Source organism: Diabrotica undecimpunctata, chromosome 7, assembly GCF_040954645.1.
Source record: "Diabrotica undecimpunctata isolate CICGRU chromosome 7, icDiaUnde3, whole genome shotgun sequence".
Taxonomy (NCBI): domain Eukaryota; kingdom Metazoa; phylum Arthropoda; class Insecta; order Coleoptera; family Chrysomelidae; genus Diabrotica; species Diabrotica undecimpunctata.
In genome coordinates this window covers 120,907,580-120,929,013 of record NC_092809.1, presented here as the reverse complement: position 1 = coordinate 120,929,013, position 21,434 = coordinate 120,907,580, and the positions used below count along the sequence as shown (strand labels likewise).

General features: G+C 32.3%; 1 protein-coding gene across 1 annotated transcript in view; it reads right to left on the bottom strand.

Moving 5' to 3' along the window:
- 5-HT2B (5-hydroxytryptamine receptor 2B) overlaps positions 1–20,035 on the bottom strand; it is a 68,570-nt gene extending 48,535 nt beyond the window's left edge. The window contains exon 1 of the mRNA XM_072539546.1: positions 19,731–20,035. Within this exon, the coding sequence (XP_072395647.1) occupies positions 19,731–19,889 (159 nt within the window). The 5' untranslated portion in view covers positions 19,890–20,035. The remainder of the gene's footprint in view (positions 1–19,730) is intronic.
- Between the last annotated feature and the right edge of the window lie 1,399 nt (positions 20,036–21,434).

Here is a 21,434-nt window from a genome sequence, read left to right as displayed (position 1 = left end):
CAATAAACCTATCAATATAAATACCGAACGGGATCATTCTGTATAAATAATGCGGATCTTATAGGTTGATCGAATGAATTTTGAAATTCTCTGCAGAATTGACAAGGACGTGAAATGCTTATCACGAGAGATAACGAAAATTAGATTAAATTAAACGTATTACATCTTGAAACAATGCAATTGGAGAGACATTATTAAATAACATCATCAAATGGAAAGGCAACAATTTGGTCATAAAAACAATTAATTTATATCAGTTTTATATAAGACGAAGAAATTATTTATAAATTATAATTAGGTGCCACTCTTTAAAAAAATCAAATTTAATTAAGCGTTGCGAATTCCAGCTAACAATATCTAAACCAAAAGTATCTTTAATTAAACCCAAATTAACCAACACTTAAAAAAACTTCGCACAAAGTTTCCCAGCGTAAAAACTACTAAGTGTTGTTATGAAGAAAATAGCTGAAAATTCACATTACTTCATTTTAGTCACGTGCCAGAAAACAATTTTAAACTTTGGTGAACTCCAGGTACGTAGATCAATATGTTTTTTTAGCAAAGCCATTAAAAGATTAGAGTTTAAAAGCGGTTTGCGAAAGCAAAATTTATCAATAATCTCTTGTATACATAATATATTCCTAATTTTACCTTTTAAATAAATCCATAGTTTTCCATAATATATTATTATTTGCAACAAAAATGTGATACTTATCTAAAAGGAGCTTAACCCGCGATCGGTACCGCCTATGAATCTCCCACCTTAGGTACCGTGTTAGATTTTATCTAACATAATAATGTTGTTCCCTCTTTTAAGGTATTTGGTACTTGCAGTATTTTTCATAGCTTATATTGTTATTTTATTTATGTATTTAATATATTTATTGGAAAATTGAACGAGTGGTGTGATAAAATTGAATTTAGTATAACTGTTATGTAACTTTTTTAAAGGTTTTATTAAAGAAGTTGTTGAAACAAACAAAAATAACAACAAAAAATAACAAGTTATTAATTTAGGAATCTTCTAATCTGTTAATACAGTCAGTGCAAGTCAAAACTGTTTCTGCAATATGCTCTTTACATACGGATTTCAAACATGTATGACATCGGTGCTAAGCAAAGTAAGTTTCGCATTCGCATCATTTAGTTCGGCAACATCAACTGGAATGGCTTTATTTCCTAGAATATTTCTAATTTTTTGCCTTAATAGAATTGACAGTGACGTAATACTTAATCAACGAACAATATGGGGCTTCATAAGTTGCTTAGCAAGATCTGTCAGATATATTCTTCGTTTGAGCTTTGTGTCTGTATTGCTGTAGTAAACAATTTGTGAATTTATGCCAGCAATATTGAGTAAAGAACAAAAAACAGTTAAAGGCCAACGGTTGCTCACTCTTGTAGTCTAATTTTCTACCTTCATCGTGTTTACCACATCAACCGCTTCTTTTGTTAGATTATAGAATGTTATGACTCAAGGTTTCATTGCATCGCCACTTTCTGGATAAATTTCATCATCTTTGTGAGACGTCGACAGCATCAGCACATTTCTATTAGGTTTTGATACATATGAGGTAAGAACGCATTTATTGGAATGGACTACCCAAGCAAACATGCCGCTATTTATTTTTCGTAATTTACTATCTAAAAAAATTGGGGGAACAACCTCTCGCTTGTTCTTACGTAATGTGCCAACTAACGTTATACGGTGGATGTGTACCAAGTCATTAGACAAATATATATATATATATATATATATATATATATATATGTAAAGTAATTGTCCATAGTTAAATTTCGTCCAGTATTACTACAATATCTTAAAAGTCTTGTTACAACTCTATGGGCATCGTTCTTTAGTTCATATGGACCAGTTGGTTGATTACCTGCATAAATTTCAATGTTATGTTTATAAAACATTCGAGAGTTTACAACAGCGTAGATTTTTATGCCACATTTCGCAGGTTTATTTACAATATACTGGCGGAACTTGTACCTCCTTCTGAAACCCTCAAGCATCTCATCCACTATTATGTAACTACTCACCTAGTAATGTTGTAAACACTTCCCAACAAAGTTGTCCAGAACGTATCGCACAGACGCCAAATGATCTTCTTGGACTCTTTTTACTCTAGATTCAATATCATGAAACCTAATAGCTTGTACCAAAGAGGGAAAACGGTATTCTGACATAGCAGCAGAGTATTCTGGGTCCGTTCCGTCCGTGCTCCAAAGTTCTAAAGTATTTAAATGTTGGGCTCTTTTTACACCAGCAAGATATAAAAGCCTGATAAATGCACTCATCTCGTCAAAATCTGTAGGACTGTAATGTTTTTCGTTTCTGGTGAGTCTAATTTTTTGAAGTTAGTCGTTGGTACAATCTGTAATACATTGAATGATTTTATCCGAGAAAAAAAGTTTCCAACAATCCAATATTGTTTTGGCTTCTTTTGCAATACCATTTACACCTGATATCTGTGTAACAATATTTTGAGGGCTGGTTTTTCCAACTTTGTTTTGATTTTGGTGCACGAACCATTTAGTACCATCTTTACCAGTATAATAGGGACCACTTCTTTCAGATCTTTCTATATTTGATTGCGTAGAGGCAGGGCCTTATACATTCTCTTTATCTATTTATGTACTTGAGAAAGCGGCCTTCGAAACATCTGTGTCCGATTGATCGACTTCATCTTGTTGCATATCATCTTCTATAGCCTCCCAAAGAGCTAGTAACCGTTGCTGTTCCCTCTCGTACGCCATCACAAAAAACAAAAAAGTAAAAATTTAGTCTAGCTTACAAAAAATATTTTAATATAATTCAAAATCAGTACCGCGTTAGATTTTTACTAACATCCCAACACTGATAACTTTCATAACGCACTGAACAGATTCTTGTTCTCTTGTTGTTGTTGATTTCAATCTAAATTAAACATGGGAGTGACTAGACAAAACATTGAGTGGGGCATAGCTGGCCGGAGATAAATATACGAGACGCGAAAGAAAAGTAATACAAACAAAATTAAAAATGTTAGATAATTTCTAATAGCGGAACTAATGGCGGGTTAACATTGAACATTAAATTTTTCGAAATTTTATTGCGTGCTATTTATTAATTATTTTGAATTAGAGTGTGATTTCTAATACTTCTTCACGAGACTGTAAAATATAAGTACACATTAACCGTAGTCACTAAAACTAGAAACGACGGTAGCAAGAAGTAAAAGTAATTAATAAAGCAGAACTCACTCTATATGAAAAATGAAAAAAATTAAAAGTAATATACAAATCATTGGAAATTTTGGGGAAAACCAAACCAGTTAGACAAAACGAATACTTTTGCCGTAGTAGTTAGTCCAGAATATCGGACATAAGAAGGGAAGAAAAAAGATTACATAGAAAAAAAGGCAATTTGAAGAAGAGCAGTTAGAAAACAGGGTCCACATAGACATGATGATTTCCAACCTTCGATAGAAGATGGAACGTAAGTTAAAATACATAGAATGGCTGGGAAGTCACAACGAAACTCGAAAGTTCCACAGAAATGTAAACAAAATGAGTAGAAAAAGAGTTTAAATCAAGAATAGGGAGCTGTAAGGATGGGGAAGAAAATATTCTACGGCCTCAATCTTGAACCGATAAGTTGAATTTTGCGACGCAAAATTTAACGGCAGATAACACCGTAGCAGATTGAAATTATTGAAATCTATTCCAGCTAAACGAAAGACTGAACAGATTGCTCAAGCCATTAAAAAGCTTAAAAATAATAAAGCGCCAGGAACTGGTCAAATTTGTAGTAAACTCTACAAGAATGGTGGCGATGCCCTGCTATAATACTGCATAAACTTTGTCTTTCTTTGTCTTGTCTGCCAAAATGAGACCATGCCCTGTGAATGGTCTTAAGACGTAAAATGCCCGTTACATAAAAAAGGCGATCAGCCCCAGGTTGACAACTACAGAGGTATAACGCTGTTAACAACTGCTTAAAAAATACTAGCAAATATTCTCTACGAAAGGCTAGAAGTTTACATAGTTGGCATAGTTGGAAAACACCAGGCCGGATTTACTCGAGAAAAATTAACAATTGACCAAATTCATTCAATAAGACAGATCTTCTAGAAAACATTAGAATTTAACATTGAAAAACATCACTCATTCGTCGACTTTAAGGCCGCATGTGACAGTGTCAAGAGAATAGCACTATACAAATTGATGCATGAGTTTGGTATACCAGAAAAAATTGCCGATTACCGAGAATGGACAATGTCTAATTTAAGGGACAGCGTTAGGATACAGGAAGAAAATTCTAGATCCTTTAAGATATAGGATGGACTCAGACAGGGGGATGCCCTGGCTTGCCTTCTATTTAACATTGCCTTAAAAAAAGGCAGTCTGAGATACACAAATTAGATACAGCGAAACTATTTACAATAGATTTATACAAATTTTAGCATAAGCTGATGATATTGACATATTAGGGCATTGCTAGCGAGATGTTGAGCAATATTTGCTAGAATTCGAAAAGGCGGCGAAACAGGTACATGTTGGTTACTAAAAATCCTATAGCAAATGAGGAACGGGAAACAGCATTTGGAAGTCATATCTTAGAAAGTGTTGACAGCTTTACATACCTTGGCTCGCTAGTGACTGCTACCAATAAAAGAAGCGAAGAAATTAAAAGACGAATAAACCTTACAAACAGGAAATAGTATGGACTCAAAAAACAATTCCATTCAAGAAATATCCAACGAAAAAATTAAATTATTATATACAAAACACTGCTGAGGCTGGTTCTCACATACGGGGCGGAAACATGGACTCTAACGGAGAAAAGACTTCTGGGAATATTCGAGCGTAGGATACTCCGCCAAATATTTGGAGCTATAAACGATCAAGGGCAGTGGCGCAAAAGATTTAATTTCGAACTATACCCACTTTTAATGAACCAGATGTCGTAACGTTCATTAAAACACAGCGACTTAGATTGGCAGGACACATAATATGAATGCCTGGCAACATTATTGCTAAAAAGCTAACGATAGGAACACTTATAGGAAGAAGAAACCGTAGGGATACTACTACCAGAAGATATAGAAACCAAACAGAATGGCGACTAATTCTAGAGCAGGCCGGGATACACAGAGAATTGTCGAGCCAAAGATGATGATAATTAATATACTCATTCAGCAACAGCTACTATTAAACATATAATAATAAGCGTCTTTGGGATACGAAATATAAATCGACTTTAGAAAGATCAGTCCAATGACTGAACCTCTGGTATTGAACAAACATGACATTCCGGTAATATGCTATATACATACACTTCACATTCACAAACAATACAATAAATTTAAAATATATATACAATTACGGTCAACAGCAGTTATTTATAAAACAGGTCTTTTCATTTCATTTCTTTGAGCTCGCTTTCTTACGAGGATAAACTTAAGGATGGGGCTCATTTCATTTTAATTTTAAAGATAATACAAACAGCTCCTATATGATTTTTAAAAGAACCGCATCCAAACTCTTGGACATGAGTAGAAGGGCCTAGATTGCTTGTATACCTAAGTAAATAGTTTTCTCTGGTTACAAGGGTAGATTTTTGATGTTTTTGACTTACACTTAACATGGTAGTACCTTCTTCTAAATATGATTTTAGTAAAGTAAGCATTGGCTCTTTAACTTTCATTTTTATTTTGAAGAGCAACCCTTCATACCAGACTTTATCAAAAGCCTAACTGAAGTCAGGAAAGAATGCAGAGCAATATTTTTTTCCTTGAAAGTTTTATTAACGACTATATCAGCGACTCTATGTACTTGTTCTGTTGTTGAGTGCTTCCCTTTGAAGCCAAACTGATGATCCGGAAGAAGATTATTATCAGTTATTATCTTAACGTTATTATCTTCAAGTCTTGTCGCTATTAGCTTCTTAAATAGAATATCAATTAGCGGTAAGAGACTAATAGTCTATTAGAGGTATGTTCTTGAGGCGGTTTACCAGGTTTATGGACCATTATTATAACAGCAATTTTCCATTGAGTTAGTTATTACAGTTTGAGTATGAAAGTATGCTTACACCAATCATCTAACCATTTTCCTATGTTTCAGATTTCATTACATCGTTTTAAAATTATTTCAATTCCTTTGTCTCTCATTTCTTTAAGTGCCTCCATTAAGATTTTTCAGTTTTTAGTTTATTTTTTGCGGTTTCTATTTTGGATTTTGATATGTGATTCTTTTTCGTCATTCATTTTACAAAATTATTTCCAAGCTCTGCAAATAAAAAATTAAGAAAACAACACAAAATTCGGACTATCATCCAAACTCCAGATAATTTTAAAGTATACCTTAGAATGCCATTACCAGATATTCAACAACAAAACACTCTAAACTTCCAATGCGAAAAATATTCCATCACAGATAATTGGAATTCTCATTCAAAAACACCGCAACGAAAGCGAACATAGTGAATTTAAAAACATCGTGACAAAAAATTAGAAAATACATCATTTTACACTTGGCTAAAACACAATGCATTACCACAATCTATTATGCAGTATTGATTTTTTATTACACAAAGTATGTACACAAACTATAAATGAATGAAAAACTCAATACCGCAAAGTACAATCTAATATTTTATTTGTTAAAAACTTTTCAATCGAATTTTCTAGAAAACTTATGTTATTCAATTTCCTTCTTAGATAATTATAATTAATCATATTAATTTCGCTATTTTTTGTTAATGACGTCCAACTATAATATACCGGGTGTGCCAAAAGAAGCAGGACGGTCGAATATTTCACGAGATATACATCAAATCAAAACACTTGAAATGAGTGTGGCTAAAATAAGAATCATCAAATGAAAAGACTGATGTTTTTTATAATATTAATAAGACTGTTTTGAACACATAACAAATCAAAAATTGAAAAAGGGGAAGCATTTTTGAAGAGTGTAAAAGGTTTTAATTTCTAGATGAGCACTTTCGGCTTACAAAGCTATCTTCGCAGCTTTGGTCAAATATAAAGTATCCTACTAGAATAGATGCTGTCGTAAGCAGAAAATTGCTGGTTCTATTTTTTCTAAAACACACAAATGACTGTACACTGGACTCCACAAAAAACACATTAAAAAATTTGGTTATGGTACTGGTGTCAGAACCCGACCATTTTTATTGGAGTTGAAGCAGCAGAAAACCTACCCAAACATGATAAAAATATCATCGAATCATCTCATATAATACCAACCTCAACTACTCATTTCTTTTAACATAAGATGACAGCTATTTAGTGTTATGTCCATAGACTGCTTAACATCCCTGTGTCACAAGAAAACTATGATAAAGAAATCAAAATTATTAAACAAATAGCAAACAACAATGGTTTTCCTTCTTCTACTGCACATAAGGTCACTATACCGTTAATACTTAAAAAGAGACTTAACCAATCTTTAAATGTAGAAAATAAACCCAACACTACATCCATTATAGAACCTTATCTTATTTAGGACCAATTTCGACAAAAATATCAAGAGTATATTGTAGTAAAATTAGTAACTTAAACATCTCTTCTAAAACCAAACAAAACATTAAGTCCATTTTTATCAAAACTAAGGAGAAAAAATTAATGAACAAAAAAAATGGTATTTACAAATTGTCTTGTAGTTGTACCATGACTTATGTGGGTAGAATAATGAAAATTCTGGCTCAAAGAATCAAAGAACATCTCAGTAATACAGATAAGTCAAACTTTAAACATCACAATAAATTTAATAATAATTCCTTCTCTCCTACCAAAAACAATAAATTGTACATAACTTCACAAATAAAATTTTTAGACTTATGAACCTTTTTGAATACCGTGAGATACCCAAACGAATGAAACTGAACTAACTGTTGCTTAAACACACAAAAGAATCTCAATTGAGAACATTTAAAAAAATTAAAACTCTGTGAATATGTTAAAATACATCTTACAATTAATCAGTATTAAAAAGAAAGAAATTTGCTATATTGGTTGTTAATTTACTTTTTAGTTTTTTTTTTTAATTTTTATCGAACTACGGGTATTAATTGTTTTTTATTTGTCTACATGGACTTAACAAGTTTTTCTCCTGTAAAGAAGGACCAATCACGTTATTTCCCTATTAAATCATTGGCTGTCTATTTTTTGTAAAAAGTAAAACACAGAAATAAATCAAACATTGTTATAAAAAACATTTTACAACATAATTCCAGTTTTCCACTTATTGACAATACTGTGTGGTCCTCTTGTAGACAATTCTTGACAATACTTTTGACTATGCCCTGTATGTATGTTTCAACAGGCTCATGCCTATCAGTGAACGTTACCCTTTATATATGTTTATACATATCTATCAGTGAACGTTACAGACTTTGACGATTTTCCCATATTGTGTTATTGTATACATACAATCCAATCGTTTAATACCTTATACGATCCAATAAAAATAGTTCATAGTGCCTTTTCGGCACAGTCCCAAGTTTGCTTTAGTATTCGAGTCTCCCTCCCTTTCCATCGATACCTCAAACCTCATGATCCGCCCAGCCGTTTCCGAGCTGTACGACTTTTCTACCAATTTGCTATTTTGGACCATAGATTTTCTTATAAAGATCTACATAGGAAAATGATCAATTTTGTGCTCGAATTGAGGTTGTAACCACTTTAAAATAAAACAAAGTGAGCAATAACATAACTTTCAGAACACAAAAACTAAAAGCTTCTGTAGGAATCAGGTAACCCATTGTCGCATACCATTGTTTCAACTAGTAGTATTACCTGGGCTTATCAAAGTTTTCCCCTGTACAGGGTTTTTTCAAACACTTATATCTTTTGACTTATCAAATTATTACTGTGTATTGTGTTACTCTTAGAAACCATGTAATTAAAGCTACAAAGTGGTATTAAAAATGAAAAATGTCAAAAAGTCTGTAGTCTTCAATTGCAATTATAAACGAAACTATCGAATTGTGTTTCGAAACTATTTTACGGATTTATTATTAGATGTCACTATTGCGTCCATATCGAAGTCATTTTATTGTTGCTTCTTAAAGACAGAAAATATTTATTTTTCACGTTGAGAAAGCCTATGAATAGCTGTTCTGATGAGCCCTATTAGGGCGAAATACGTATAAAAGGATACATAGACTCTTTGTACGTGAAATCAAATCTTGACTGTCTTTTTCATTTTATTCAGATCTACTCTGTATGAGTACAAGAAACCAATTCGCTAAGGATTTTTTTTTAGTTAAGGAGACATGTCGTGGAATGCAAATTTTAGATTCCCCATGTCTCTATTAACATCTTTATCAACGTCTGTTTTGCCTTGCAATTTTTAGAAGGCTCAGATTAAAGAAGAAATCTGAATTGTGTTTCGAAACTATTTTACGGATTTATTATCAGATGTCGCTATTGCGTCCATATCGAAGCCATTTTATTGTTGCTTCTTAAAGACAGAAAAGATTTATTTTTCACGTTGAGAAAGCCTATGAATAGCTGTTCTGATGAGCCCTATTAGGGCGAAATACGTATAAACAGATACATAGACACTTTGTACGTGAAATCAAATCTTGACTGTCTTTTTCATGCAATTTCTGTCTTTTTCTAAATCTTAATACTGTATGCTTTATATATGTATTTTTAATTTTTTTTTAAATTTCCTGACTAATTTATAAGAATTATTTGTAATCAATCATATGACAAGTACCTAATTCTTTATTGAAACAAGAAAAATTTCTAATTTTTACTTAAAATTCATACAATTCCAATCAAGAAATACAAAAAATTTATTTTTTCAGAACACTCAAGTATCACACTGAGAAACATCACAATCTAGTTTCTTCTTTATATTTAAATAATTTGTTTTAGAAATCACTTGTCGTTTGAACCTACTTTGACCTTCAGTCAACATATATTTATTATGATGCCATGAAAAGCAATTTTTATAAAAAAATTAAATTTTGGAGAGTAAAAACAAAAAAAAGATCTGCTGCTTTAACTCCAGTAAAACGGGTCGTGTTCTGACATCCGTACTATAATGTGGTTTTTGCGGAGTCCAGTATACAGTTATTTGTGAGTTTTTTTCATTGGTTAAAAAGAATGATCTTTCTTAGTAGGATACTTTATATTTAACCATAGCTACGACATTTAACATAGCTTTGTAAGCCAAAAGCACTAAACTAGGAATTAAAACCTTTTACAAACTTCAAAAATACTTTCCTTTTCCAACTTTTGATTAAAATACATTATTAATGTATTATGAATTAAAATTTGACGTGTTGTCAATACAATCGATTATTATTGTATATGTATTAGCGTTTTAATGTCATTACAATGGATTTTAGTGCGTTTGGCGACAAAAAGAATACGAAATCAATAAGGAAAAAACAGTGAAGCTAGATTGAATGGAAAACCCTATGCTACACAAAAACTAAGCTGCAAAAACCTGGAAAAGCCTTTCCAAAACATGAGGTTAGTTCGAGATTTGTAACAGATATTTCGCTTGAAATTTTAGGCCGTACGATAGTCTAACTTGTGAATAGCTACCAATGCTATTCAATATTACAACCTAAAACTCTTTTTATTGTTACTTTGGCTTTGTTGATATGATATTATCATGAAACTTTTCTATTTTAGATCACATGCAAATGTAAATTTAGCTGTAGGGACGTAGTTGATATGAAGATTAAGCTTTTCGACTTTAATCATGACTTTGAACTCAACGAACAAGGCAACTATCTCATGGTATTATTGCAACTTTTACCAGTTCAACGTCGCCGCCATGGTAGTTATGATGATTGATGATGATGATGATATGAGAAAGTAGACGACAGTGTGCCGTAGCTATTGCAGTTCCAGATGGGCAAGGTAACGTGAAAAGTGTTTGTAAAAAAACGTTTTTGGAAATATTTGCTATAAGTCCGCAAAAGATTACTATGCTTGTTAGGCGTAAAAAGGAGGGGCACACAACCTTCAGGGATAAACGAGCAAGTGTTAAAAAGTTTAAGTACACTCTTGATGATAGACAGGTGGTAAAAGATTAAATCAATAGCTTCCTGGGGGAGGAGAGCCACTACAGTCGATCAAAAAGTGAAAAAGAATATCTCAGTCGCAGTCTATACCTCAATGTTAATAAGCTATCCAACGCTTTTAAAATAAAACATCCTGACTGTACCACAACATAAACATTTTATAGGAGAGCTTTTATGAAGGATTTTCTGAATATTTTTTTTTAGAAGACCTAGATTTGACACCTGTACATAAAAATTGTGATTTCATTTTTTTTAAAGCAAGGACAAAGACCTTAATGTATTCAGAAAAGCTAAAACTGAGTTGGAATTACATCATAGAAAAACAGGTAACGCTCTTAATGTTATTCAAGAAGACAGAACGAGCAGTACTCTTTCAGAAAGTACTCTCTACCCTTACCATGGATCTACAAAAAGTAGTTTCGCTTCCTAAATTGACGCATAGTAGTATGTACTACAGCCGCCAATTGTCATGCTACAATTTTGGAATACACGTACAAGATACGTCAGATAAGATAATGTGCATCTGGCATGAAGGACAGTCGGGTCGTGGTGGGAACCAAATGGCATCATGTCTTGTACAAGCCTTGAACACAGGCAGCTTCCAATTTTTTAGCGAAAACTATGTATATGGAGCGACAACTGTACAGGGCAATTAAAAAAGCGAATGTTTATTTTCTTATATATTTTCTTAGTAGCCAATGGACATTTTGATACCATTGATCATTAATTTTTAGTTTCCGGTTATACCTTTTCATCTATAGATAGAGATTTTTCTCTTATCGAGAAACGTGCAAAATGTTTCAAGTTTCAAACAGTAAACAATGTAAAAGCCGTAATTGCTGATGCTAGGCCTTTCAGACATTACAAAGTGTTAGATATGGAAGAATGTACTTTTTTTGATCTTGATAAAATATCATCAAAATGTATAGATACATCTAAACTTGGAATTACTCAAGGATCGTGGTTACATATGACGAAAAAAGATCCAAGAACAGCATTGTACAAGAAAAGTTTCAGTGACTTAATGGGATGGGAGAAGTGTCGTGTATTGAAAAAAGGTGTGAATGTCCAAAGTTAAGGTCAACGGAGCTCTTCAGTTCAGCAAATAAACGAAAGTAAGAAAAGAGACCTTCGGGCCATGCTAGAATTCAGTAACCAGGAAAATACAGCATTTTTCACCTCTATTTTAGATTTTTAATCATATATTATTTCTGTGGACTTAGATCATTTCCGTTTTTTCTTTATTTATTGTAAATTACTAAGTTTCTTCAGTGTATTAACACCAAAAATTTGATAATATGTTATTTCCGTACTTGTTAATAAAGTGGAATTTCGATAAACAATTATATATTTTTGTTTTTTTTTTATTTCTGGCAATTTTTAATTTTGGAAATTAGATCACTTAGCTCGACCACTCTTCAATTGTCGCTGGTCTTACAGACCCCACCCGACTACTCAAGGGACAGAAATCCTATCCGGTTACATTTTTAGGGATTTTATAAAAGAATTTTTTAAATAAAATTTATGTAATTACGGATGCTCAGTTTGTGTACCGATAAAGGAACAAATAATAATAATAACGTTTATTTCCATGAAATATACAATTAATAATATTACAATAAAATAATTAAATGACAATAAAATTTTAAAAAATATTACTTTTACTTTGTAGTTCTGTAATTGGTTCAAGGTAAATAAACAGTAATGCCCATTAAAACAATTAAGTTGAGCATGGGCCATTTTTTAAATTGCTTATTTATATTGGTCCTACAGAAAGGCCAGTTTTACTACTTTATTAGTTATAATTATTACCTATATTAAGATAAAACAAAAAAAAATAACAAGAAAATTTTTATTAATTAATTAACAAGAGAGAGACAATTCATGCATGCAATCAACCAAGATAATAGCATATATAAATTTTTAAGATTTCGTAATCTATTCTTGATTTGACGTTAGTTATGACCTAATTGGTCTCAAAAAGGTGGCTGAACAGTTGTCTATGATTTTGTTTCAAATACCTAGTAAACAATGTCTTAATCATTTTTTGCGAGTTTATAGTGATTAGGTATGTTTTGTAAATTTCAGGGAGCAAATTGTAGATTCTTCCTTGTAAATACTCAAAATTTCGTTTACCAACTGTTTTCTTTGCAATATTTAATTTGACAAAAGACTGTGCTCTATTTCTCGTATGATAGGTATGCCCTAATGGTGTGAGTAAGTGTTTATTTTTGTATAAATTGGTGATTATTGTAAGAATATATAACTGTCTTGTATCTAACATTTGAGTTTCGGTATAAAGATCATTAGTAGGGTATCTCAAAGGTCTATTGTAAATAATTTTTAATATTTTTCTCTGGATAATGTCTAATTGGTGGAGGTATGTATTTGCAACTCCACCCCAACTAAGGATTCCATAACGTAGACGCGATTCTACCAAAGAATAGTAAATAACCTTCAGATGATGGATATCCAGTATATTACGTAAATATCGCATTTTGTACAATAGACATCTCAATGTTTTACACGTTTGGTTTATGTGTATATCCCATCGTAGATACGAGTCGATTTGAACACCAAGGTATTTTGTGTTACTCACTGCATTAATACTCAGATTTTTTATTTTTATAAATTTGTAATCTGGTAGACCACTCTTATAGCTTGTAAATGGAACATAAACTGTCTTATCCATATTTACTGTAAGAAGTTTGTGGTTAAATATATCAATAAGTCTTCCTAAGTCATGTTCCATTTTTCGCTTTAGTTCCATCCACGTGTCTGCAGAGTACAAAATTGCTGTATCATCTGCAAAACTTAATATCTCACCTTCAGTCCGGTAAGTAAGAATATTGTTTATGTACAGTATAAATAATATGGGTCCTAGTACAGTCCCTTGTGGTATACCAAAATGTATGCTTTTAGCACTACTCAATTTCCCTTCTAGTCGCACTCTTTGATATCGATTTTTTAAGTAGCTTTCCATTAAGTTAAATGTATTTCCTCTTATACCAATGTCTGTTAAAGTATCTAATAGTTGTGAGTGACTAACCGTATCGAACGCCTTTGCCAGGTCTAGGAATACACAAGCTGTTGGTGTACTGCTGTCAACTAAATTGTAAATTTTGTTAGATAGGTACGATATTGCATTTTCCGCGGATACTTCCTCCCTAAAACCATATTGTTTGTTTGAAATTAACTTATATTTTTCTAAGTATAATACTAGTTGATATTTTATAGCCTTTTCCAATATCTTGCAAAGTGAAGTGATTAGTGAGATTGGTCTGAAATTATTTGTTAATTTTGGATTGCCTTTCTTATGAATGGGAATCACCACTGTTTGCTTAAGTTGTTCGGGCCATTTGCCGCTAGAAAATACATGATTTAATAAATGGGATTAAGTAATGGGACCAGTTAGTATTGGCGATAGTTCTTTAAGTACTTCAGATTTAATACCATCTATTCCTGGAGCTTTGTTCGATTTTAATGAGGCTATAATCTGAACAACGTCATTTTCATCCACAGGTAATAAAAAGAAGGAATTTATTGTAACGTTTCTCTTTGGTGGTCAAAAAGGAGGTTTTATTATCTTCTGAGCATATGTTTCTCCAACTTTTGAAAAATATTTGTTAAATTCCTCGGCGATCTCATTTGTGTCGGTAATACTTTGGTTATTTGCAGTAAATATTTCTTTGATATTTTGAGTATTAACATTTTCACTATTATAGTTATTTACTATTTTCCACATATTTTTTGAAGACTTATTATTTTTCATAATTTCTTTTATAAAGTAATTTTTCTTTGTCACCTTAATAAGTGTGTTCAATTGTTTACGGTACTCTAGGTAAGCTTTCCTTTTTTCTTTATTTGTTGGATGATTTATGTGATCTTTATACAGTTTATTTTTTTTATTAATTGATTTGACTAGTCCTGCTGTAATCCATTTTTTTCGCTTTTCATTTGCGTGTTTTATTTTGATGGTTTTAGTATGTTTAATTATATAGTCATTTAATGTCTTTATTAGATATTCTGTTATGTCATTCGTATTTTTTATATTATAATACTCAATCCAATCAAAATTTTTGATATCCATTTTTAGGGTCTTATAATTAATTATTTCTCTAGTTTTTTGTTTTAAATATTTGATACTGTTTACAGGTATGCTGATTAAAGTTGCTTTATGATCTGTAATGCAAGTATCTAGGACAGCTGCTTTGCAAGTGTTTATTGTCTGTTCAGATTTAAATTTAACAAAAATGTGATCTAAGCAGTTCTTTTGCCTCGTTGGTTTATTAATAATAGAAACAAAGTTATGTTGTGAAAAATTATTTAAGTAAGCATTAGTTATTTCATTATTTTCCAATATGGTTATATTAATATCACCTAACAAAATATGACAATATATTGAAGCCGTTTTTGTTTCCTCTAGGTATTCATTTAGTTTTGATACGAAATACTCAGTATTTGTTGAAGGTGGACGGTAAAGCGAAGTTATTAATATCCTTATTCCGTTATTATACATTATACATGTTTGTATCACTTTATGGTCCCCTATGTTTACAATTTCTGTGCAATAATCTAGATCATTGTTTATATATATAACTGTTCCATCATTTCTATTTATATTTCCTTGATTATAAACTGTATGATACCTATCAAGTTTATGACACTCGTTGCCGTCATTTTTAAATGCTTCCGTAAGTACAATACAGTCAAAATCACAGTCTAGTTCCCTTACTATTACCTCAAATTCATCAATGTTCTTAGATAGGCTCCTGATGTTTTGATGCAGTATCTTAAAATGTAGGCGATCATCATGTAAATATTGTTTAAGGTTTTTTAGATCATTGATCTCCTTAGTTGCGAATGGTATGTAATTGATGTCCCTTATATAAGCATCCATTATACAATTAATTGCACAAGTTCTCTCTCAATATTTCTAATAAAGATATTTTAACAAAAATGTCATCAAAATGTATATAAAATAGTTATAAAAATTTTTAGTTAAATTAAAAGAAAGACAAAAAATAGAAAAACAAAAATGGACAAAACTATAATTAAGTTAAGTGTTAAGTGTTAAGTGTACCGATAAAGGAACAAATAATGATGATAGTAGGATAATTTGAACATCGCATTTTTATTAAATTTTGTAATATTTTTAATGTAACATTTTATACTTATCGAGCAAAGCGCATATTCAACTAAGATTTTAAAGCTATTCTCCTGTGGAACAGACCACAACTTTAATTCAGAAGAATACGTTATATTCGACGTTTTGATCTCTATTTCTGAAATTGTCCAAATTCCATTAAATGTATTAGGTAACATATTTTACTTACATTTTCTTTCATATACAGTCCATCTAATTTACTTACCGTTGCACGTCATTGTCATTGATAGAGATCGAAGTTGACATAGTTGCCGAAGTATAAAAAAATCCTGAATCCATTTTAAATCAAATAGGTCACATAATTATTGCAAAAGTGGATTATACAGCAAATAAAAGTAATATTTAATGTAAATAAATAGAAACAAAACAAGAGTTAAAAAATAATCTTAGAGCCGCTTGTATACATCGTATAAAGATGTAAAATGGAATACTTAAACAAAAACAACACTTTTTTCATTACTTATTAACATTAGTCAACACCGCAACTGTCAAATAAGTGTTACCAATTTATGCCAAAATATCACCTTCGTTGGATTATAATTACAGTGTGTTCCGAACAAATGTTCTTCATAAAAGCGCTTTATAATGCATTTATATAAATTAAATGAAACATATTCTTTATTTCTTTAACCCTAGAATACTAACCTTATTTTTACCTTTATTTATACTAACCATCGTAAAATTTACTACGCTGAGAAAAAAAAATGTGGTCACTGAAAAAGTATTTTATTTAACGTAATTTTACAAATTATTTTGAACAAAGAGATGTTTCTAAAACCTGAAAATCACAAAAAAATATAAATTCTAAATTTTAGAACTACACTGCTGACAACAAAGGGCGCGATGTTCACCACAAAATGGACGTCGGCAGTGTTCGCAATGATGAGTTGTCATTCGACGTTTTTTAGACGGACAAAATTGACACATGGCACGTTTTGACACAGTAGGGCATATTCGTTCTTGCTGCGGCTCCAGATTTAAAATATTTTCAATAAGTAACTTTACCGAGCGGTTCAAAGTTGGCCAATTTACACGATGCTGTAGCCAAGGTTTATTCAGTTCTTCAGACAAAATGGCCATAAATTTTTTTCTGGTGATGGTTTTTTTCTGCTGTCGTTGTTGGTTATGATTATAAATTATCCAAGAGTTTATGCAAGCTATATTTAACATGCCATAGAACAGGCAAAGAGGCCATCTTCGTGTTTTTCTGGAAATATTCATGTTTCCGCACATTTGGTCAAATGTGTCTACTCCGTACTTGGTTGCATTATAAAATTTAAGATATCTGGCTTTCCTGTTCGATCACATTCTACTGGACCATTGTGGATTGTCGACAGAAGAAGCACAGACTAATTTACTTTTGTCTTATAGGATACCATTGTTTTTTCACCATCAAAGCAAAATAAGGAATGGCCAATTTCACGATTTTTGAGATTTATCATCTCGGGAGGTATTTCTCTTTTATTTTGCCGTAGGGTACCAACAATAGTTAAATCGTAAGGAGGTTTTAAGAGCTCCGTTGCTAGTGGTACTGACGTAAATCAATTATCCATGGTTATGTTACGCTTACTTCCGTATACACCCTGAGTTAATTGTTTTACATAATATTCTCCTAGAGGCTGTCCATTGGTTTTAGTTCCCTTTCCTAAATACAATTCTGCATCGAACATATATTTGGTACCTACGTCACACAGCATTACTATTTTCAGTCCATATTTGGCTGGCTTGTTTGGGATATACATCCGGAAAGGACATCTTCCCCTAAAAGCCAGTAGCTGCTCATCGATTGTTAGGTATAATCCGGGCTTATAGGACGTTTTGCAGTTCTGTATAAGATCATCCCATATTTCACGAATGGCTGCTAATAGGTCTGTTTCCTTTCTGTGTGGTCTAGATATTTTATCATCAAAACGTAAACATTCTACAAGAAATTCAAATCTTTCCCGGCCCATAGTTGCTTTATATATCGCACCAGAAATTTTGTCATCAAACATTTGTCTTGTCGCTAAATGATTGTCTTTTTGGGCAGCAGCAAAAATAAGTAGTCCTGGGAGTGCATGCAATTCGTCAATATACACTTTCGAGTTTGTAAGTTTTTCGACTTTATATTTTTGTGCCCTAACAGAAATTTCGGCATTTGTATATTCTAGAATTTTTTCCAGTGAATTTGGACTCATAAAACAATGAAAAGCATCTAAGGGAGTTTGTGCTTCCTTGGTTTTATTAGTGGGGCCTTGAACAAAATGTACGAAATTATGTTTTGGAGTTTTAGTTGCCGCCTTTGGTTGAGAGGACCATCTGTGTCCATTTTTACCTTTTAGACTCGACGGCAACCGAATTTGCTTCTCTTTAGCTGCAATTTCTGGAGATTTTTCTTCTTTTGGTAGAGTTTGCTGAGCAGGACATGTATTTTCCTTGTCGATTTTAGAGCCATTACTTTCTTTTCTTGGAAACACTGAAGTAAACTGTTTTTCCAACTCATTACTCTTTTTAGAACCTCTTTTTCTTTTCTTACTAGTGGATGGCAAGTCATGGTCGGAATCTGAGTCGTTTCCGCTTGATGGTTCGAACTCTGATTCAGATGGACTGAATGCTTTTAAAACGACATCTTTTGTTTCAGATCCACTTTCCGATTTATCAGAATTGTTATCTGATTCATCTGGCCAAATTTCTTCCAGGCACAATTGCAACTCAGCTTCCAACTCCCGCTGCGTGAGGGGCCATATTTCACACTAAAAAAAAATAAAAACTGATAATAAAAAAATAACTGATAATAAAAAAATAAAAACTGACAATAAAAAAAATAAAAACTGACAATATCGTTGTTTTTGGCAATTATAACGTTACCACTTACCTTCGTAATATTTACGAAGCTGTGCTCATTTGCAGGTATAGGTAAAACAAACACTCCTGACCATGGAGCTGCGCGAAGGCGGAGTCAAATTCACGTAAAGGCAGAAAGGTTCTATTGTAAGTGGAATTATACAGTGCACAGTACAATGCGTTTTGCATGGAAGTGGGGACTAAACCAAATTTCGTCTACTGCGCCGTGGTCAGGAGTGCTTGCACTATCTCTACTTCACTAATAGTGTAGGCGTCACTGTACTTGTAAAACGTTTCGATATACACTAATGTAAGAATAGATGAGCGGGCGAGAGATACTGGTGTACCCCTTCCACAATATCCTACAACAATGACATTGGCGTCGTAAAAATTACGATGGTTAGTATTCTAGGGTTAAGTTAACATTAATAGAAATCTTTAAATATTATTTCTACGCGTATATAATAAAATATGTCTAGTGGCTGTAATGCCAGTGTACTCGGCAAAGTGATTCTAAAAAAGAACACACCTACCACCTAAATATTTCGTGTTGGTATCATGTGACCTCACGGGCTATGACGCGGATGACGTGCAACGGTAAGTAAATTAGATGAAGTATACAAATAAATCTTTGCTCCAACGTTTAAAGTAATTCAAAATAGTAAGTTACTAATAGCTTACCTGTGAGTACATTAAACTAAGTGGCAAACTCATTGCGACTGACAGCAACCATACAAAAATGATTTTGAAAATAACCCTCCTCCGTGATTTATTCCTACCGAACTTCATGGGATATCTAAGTGAGAGATATCTGTCAACACTAATTGTACACAAGTGCATTATTGAGGCTGTACAGAATAGTACGTCGAGACAAATCCATGCGAGGCAGTAAATCGATGGCAAGGCAAAGTAACCTGAAACAAAGGAGATATCAAACATTTTCAACAGAAATGCATTGCATTTATTATTTTATATACACGTCTAATTTCCAGTAGATGATTAATGAGTGATATAAATAATGAGTTAAAGCGAAAAAAATTAACAATTTGTTAAGATATTTGTAAAATATATTTTGTTATTGGAACCCCATTCTTCTTATTTAAAGTACCTTTCGGCGTATTTAAAATTAACTTTCAAAAACCTGCGTTTTATAAATTTATCATGGCAACATCAACAGTTTTAAAAATTAATCTGATCTAACAGTACATACCTTGTAACGTCAATTAAATAAAATATGAATAAAATTGTTTAACTAACAAATGTTTCAAAAGCTTTATTCAAATATTTAAAAATCTTTTTTTTTTTTAATTTAAATAAGTACAGTTGGTATTGTTTGAAATATTTATACTTCCGTTTTTTAAATAAGTGGAAATGCTGTTCAAATTATTATTACTACCGACATCTTCGAAAGCCAATGGGGTTATACTCGTACTTCCATTAATCGATGGTTTGTACTGTTCCGACATTTTCTAAAGGTAAGCAAGCGCAACTCGTTCATCTGTATCTGTTACCTTTTGCTCTTCTATCCATTTAACCTTCAAGTGGTAACGTACGGTCCCTGACACCGATGTAGTAGATTTGTCGCGCTAAAACTCAAATGCGCCTATTGTTTTGTCCGCGCGGCCAGGTAGCTTTCGAATCCCCTTTACGCTATTCAGTTTTGAGAAATCTGTGGCCGAGTGCGGATAGTCCATATGTTATTCGACCTGATGGTGCGAGCGACCAAGGTTACCGTTTGTGTTATACTAACGGTAAGTGTTTGTCGTTTTTGGCCCATAGTCAGTTTAAATAATAGATATTCATTTTAGGAGTTCTATCTGAATATGGCTTACGAAAGAGAACAAATCAAGTTGCAACGACTTTTTGATGAAATTGTTGCTAATTCCGAACCGGAAGCAGAAGATGACTACGCAAGTTTGCAAGATGGTTGTTCAGGAGTTCTAGAATATGATACCAATTCAGAGGTGGATTTCTGTGATGAAGAATATGTCGAAAATCATGTACCAGTAGAAATAATACCGCGCATATCACGTTTGTTTGGGAAAGATGGAACAAGGTGGAGGAAACATCATGAATTTAATCGTAACGTTCGAACTCGTACTGAAAATCTTCTACTCAATCTGGCAGGACCAAAAGGTGATATTAGGTAAAATAAAAAACAAGTAAATAAGGTTATTTATAAGATTTGATACATTTATTACTTTTAGTTTTTCTACTTTTCCATGTCATTGCGTCATCAATAGCAATGTTTTACTAGAATTTCATTATACAAACAACTTTTTAATTATTCGTTCTGTGCGGCTCACGGGAGGGGATACGCGTCACGTTTAAAGCACTTATATTGGCCAAATTTGTCATCTTTGTAAGATTTTCATAACTTACATA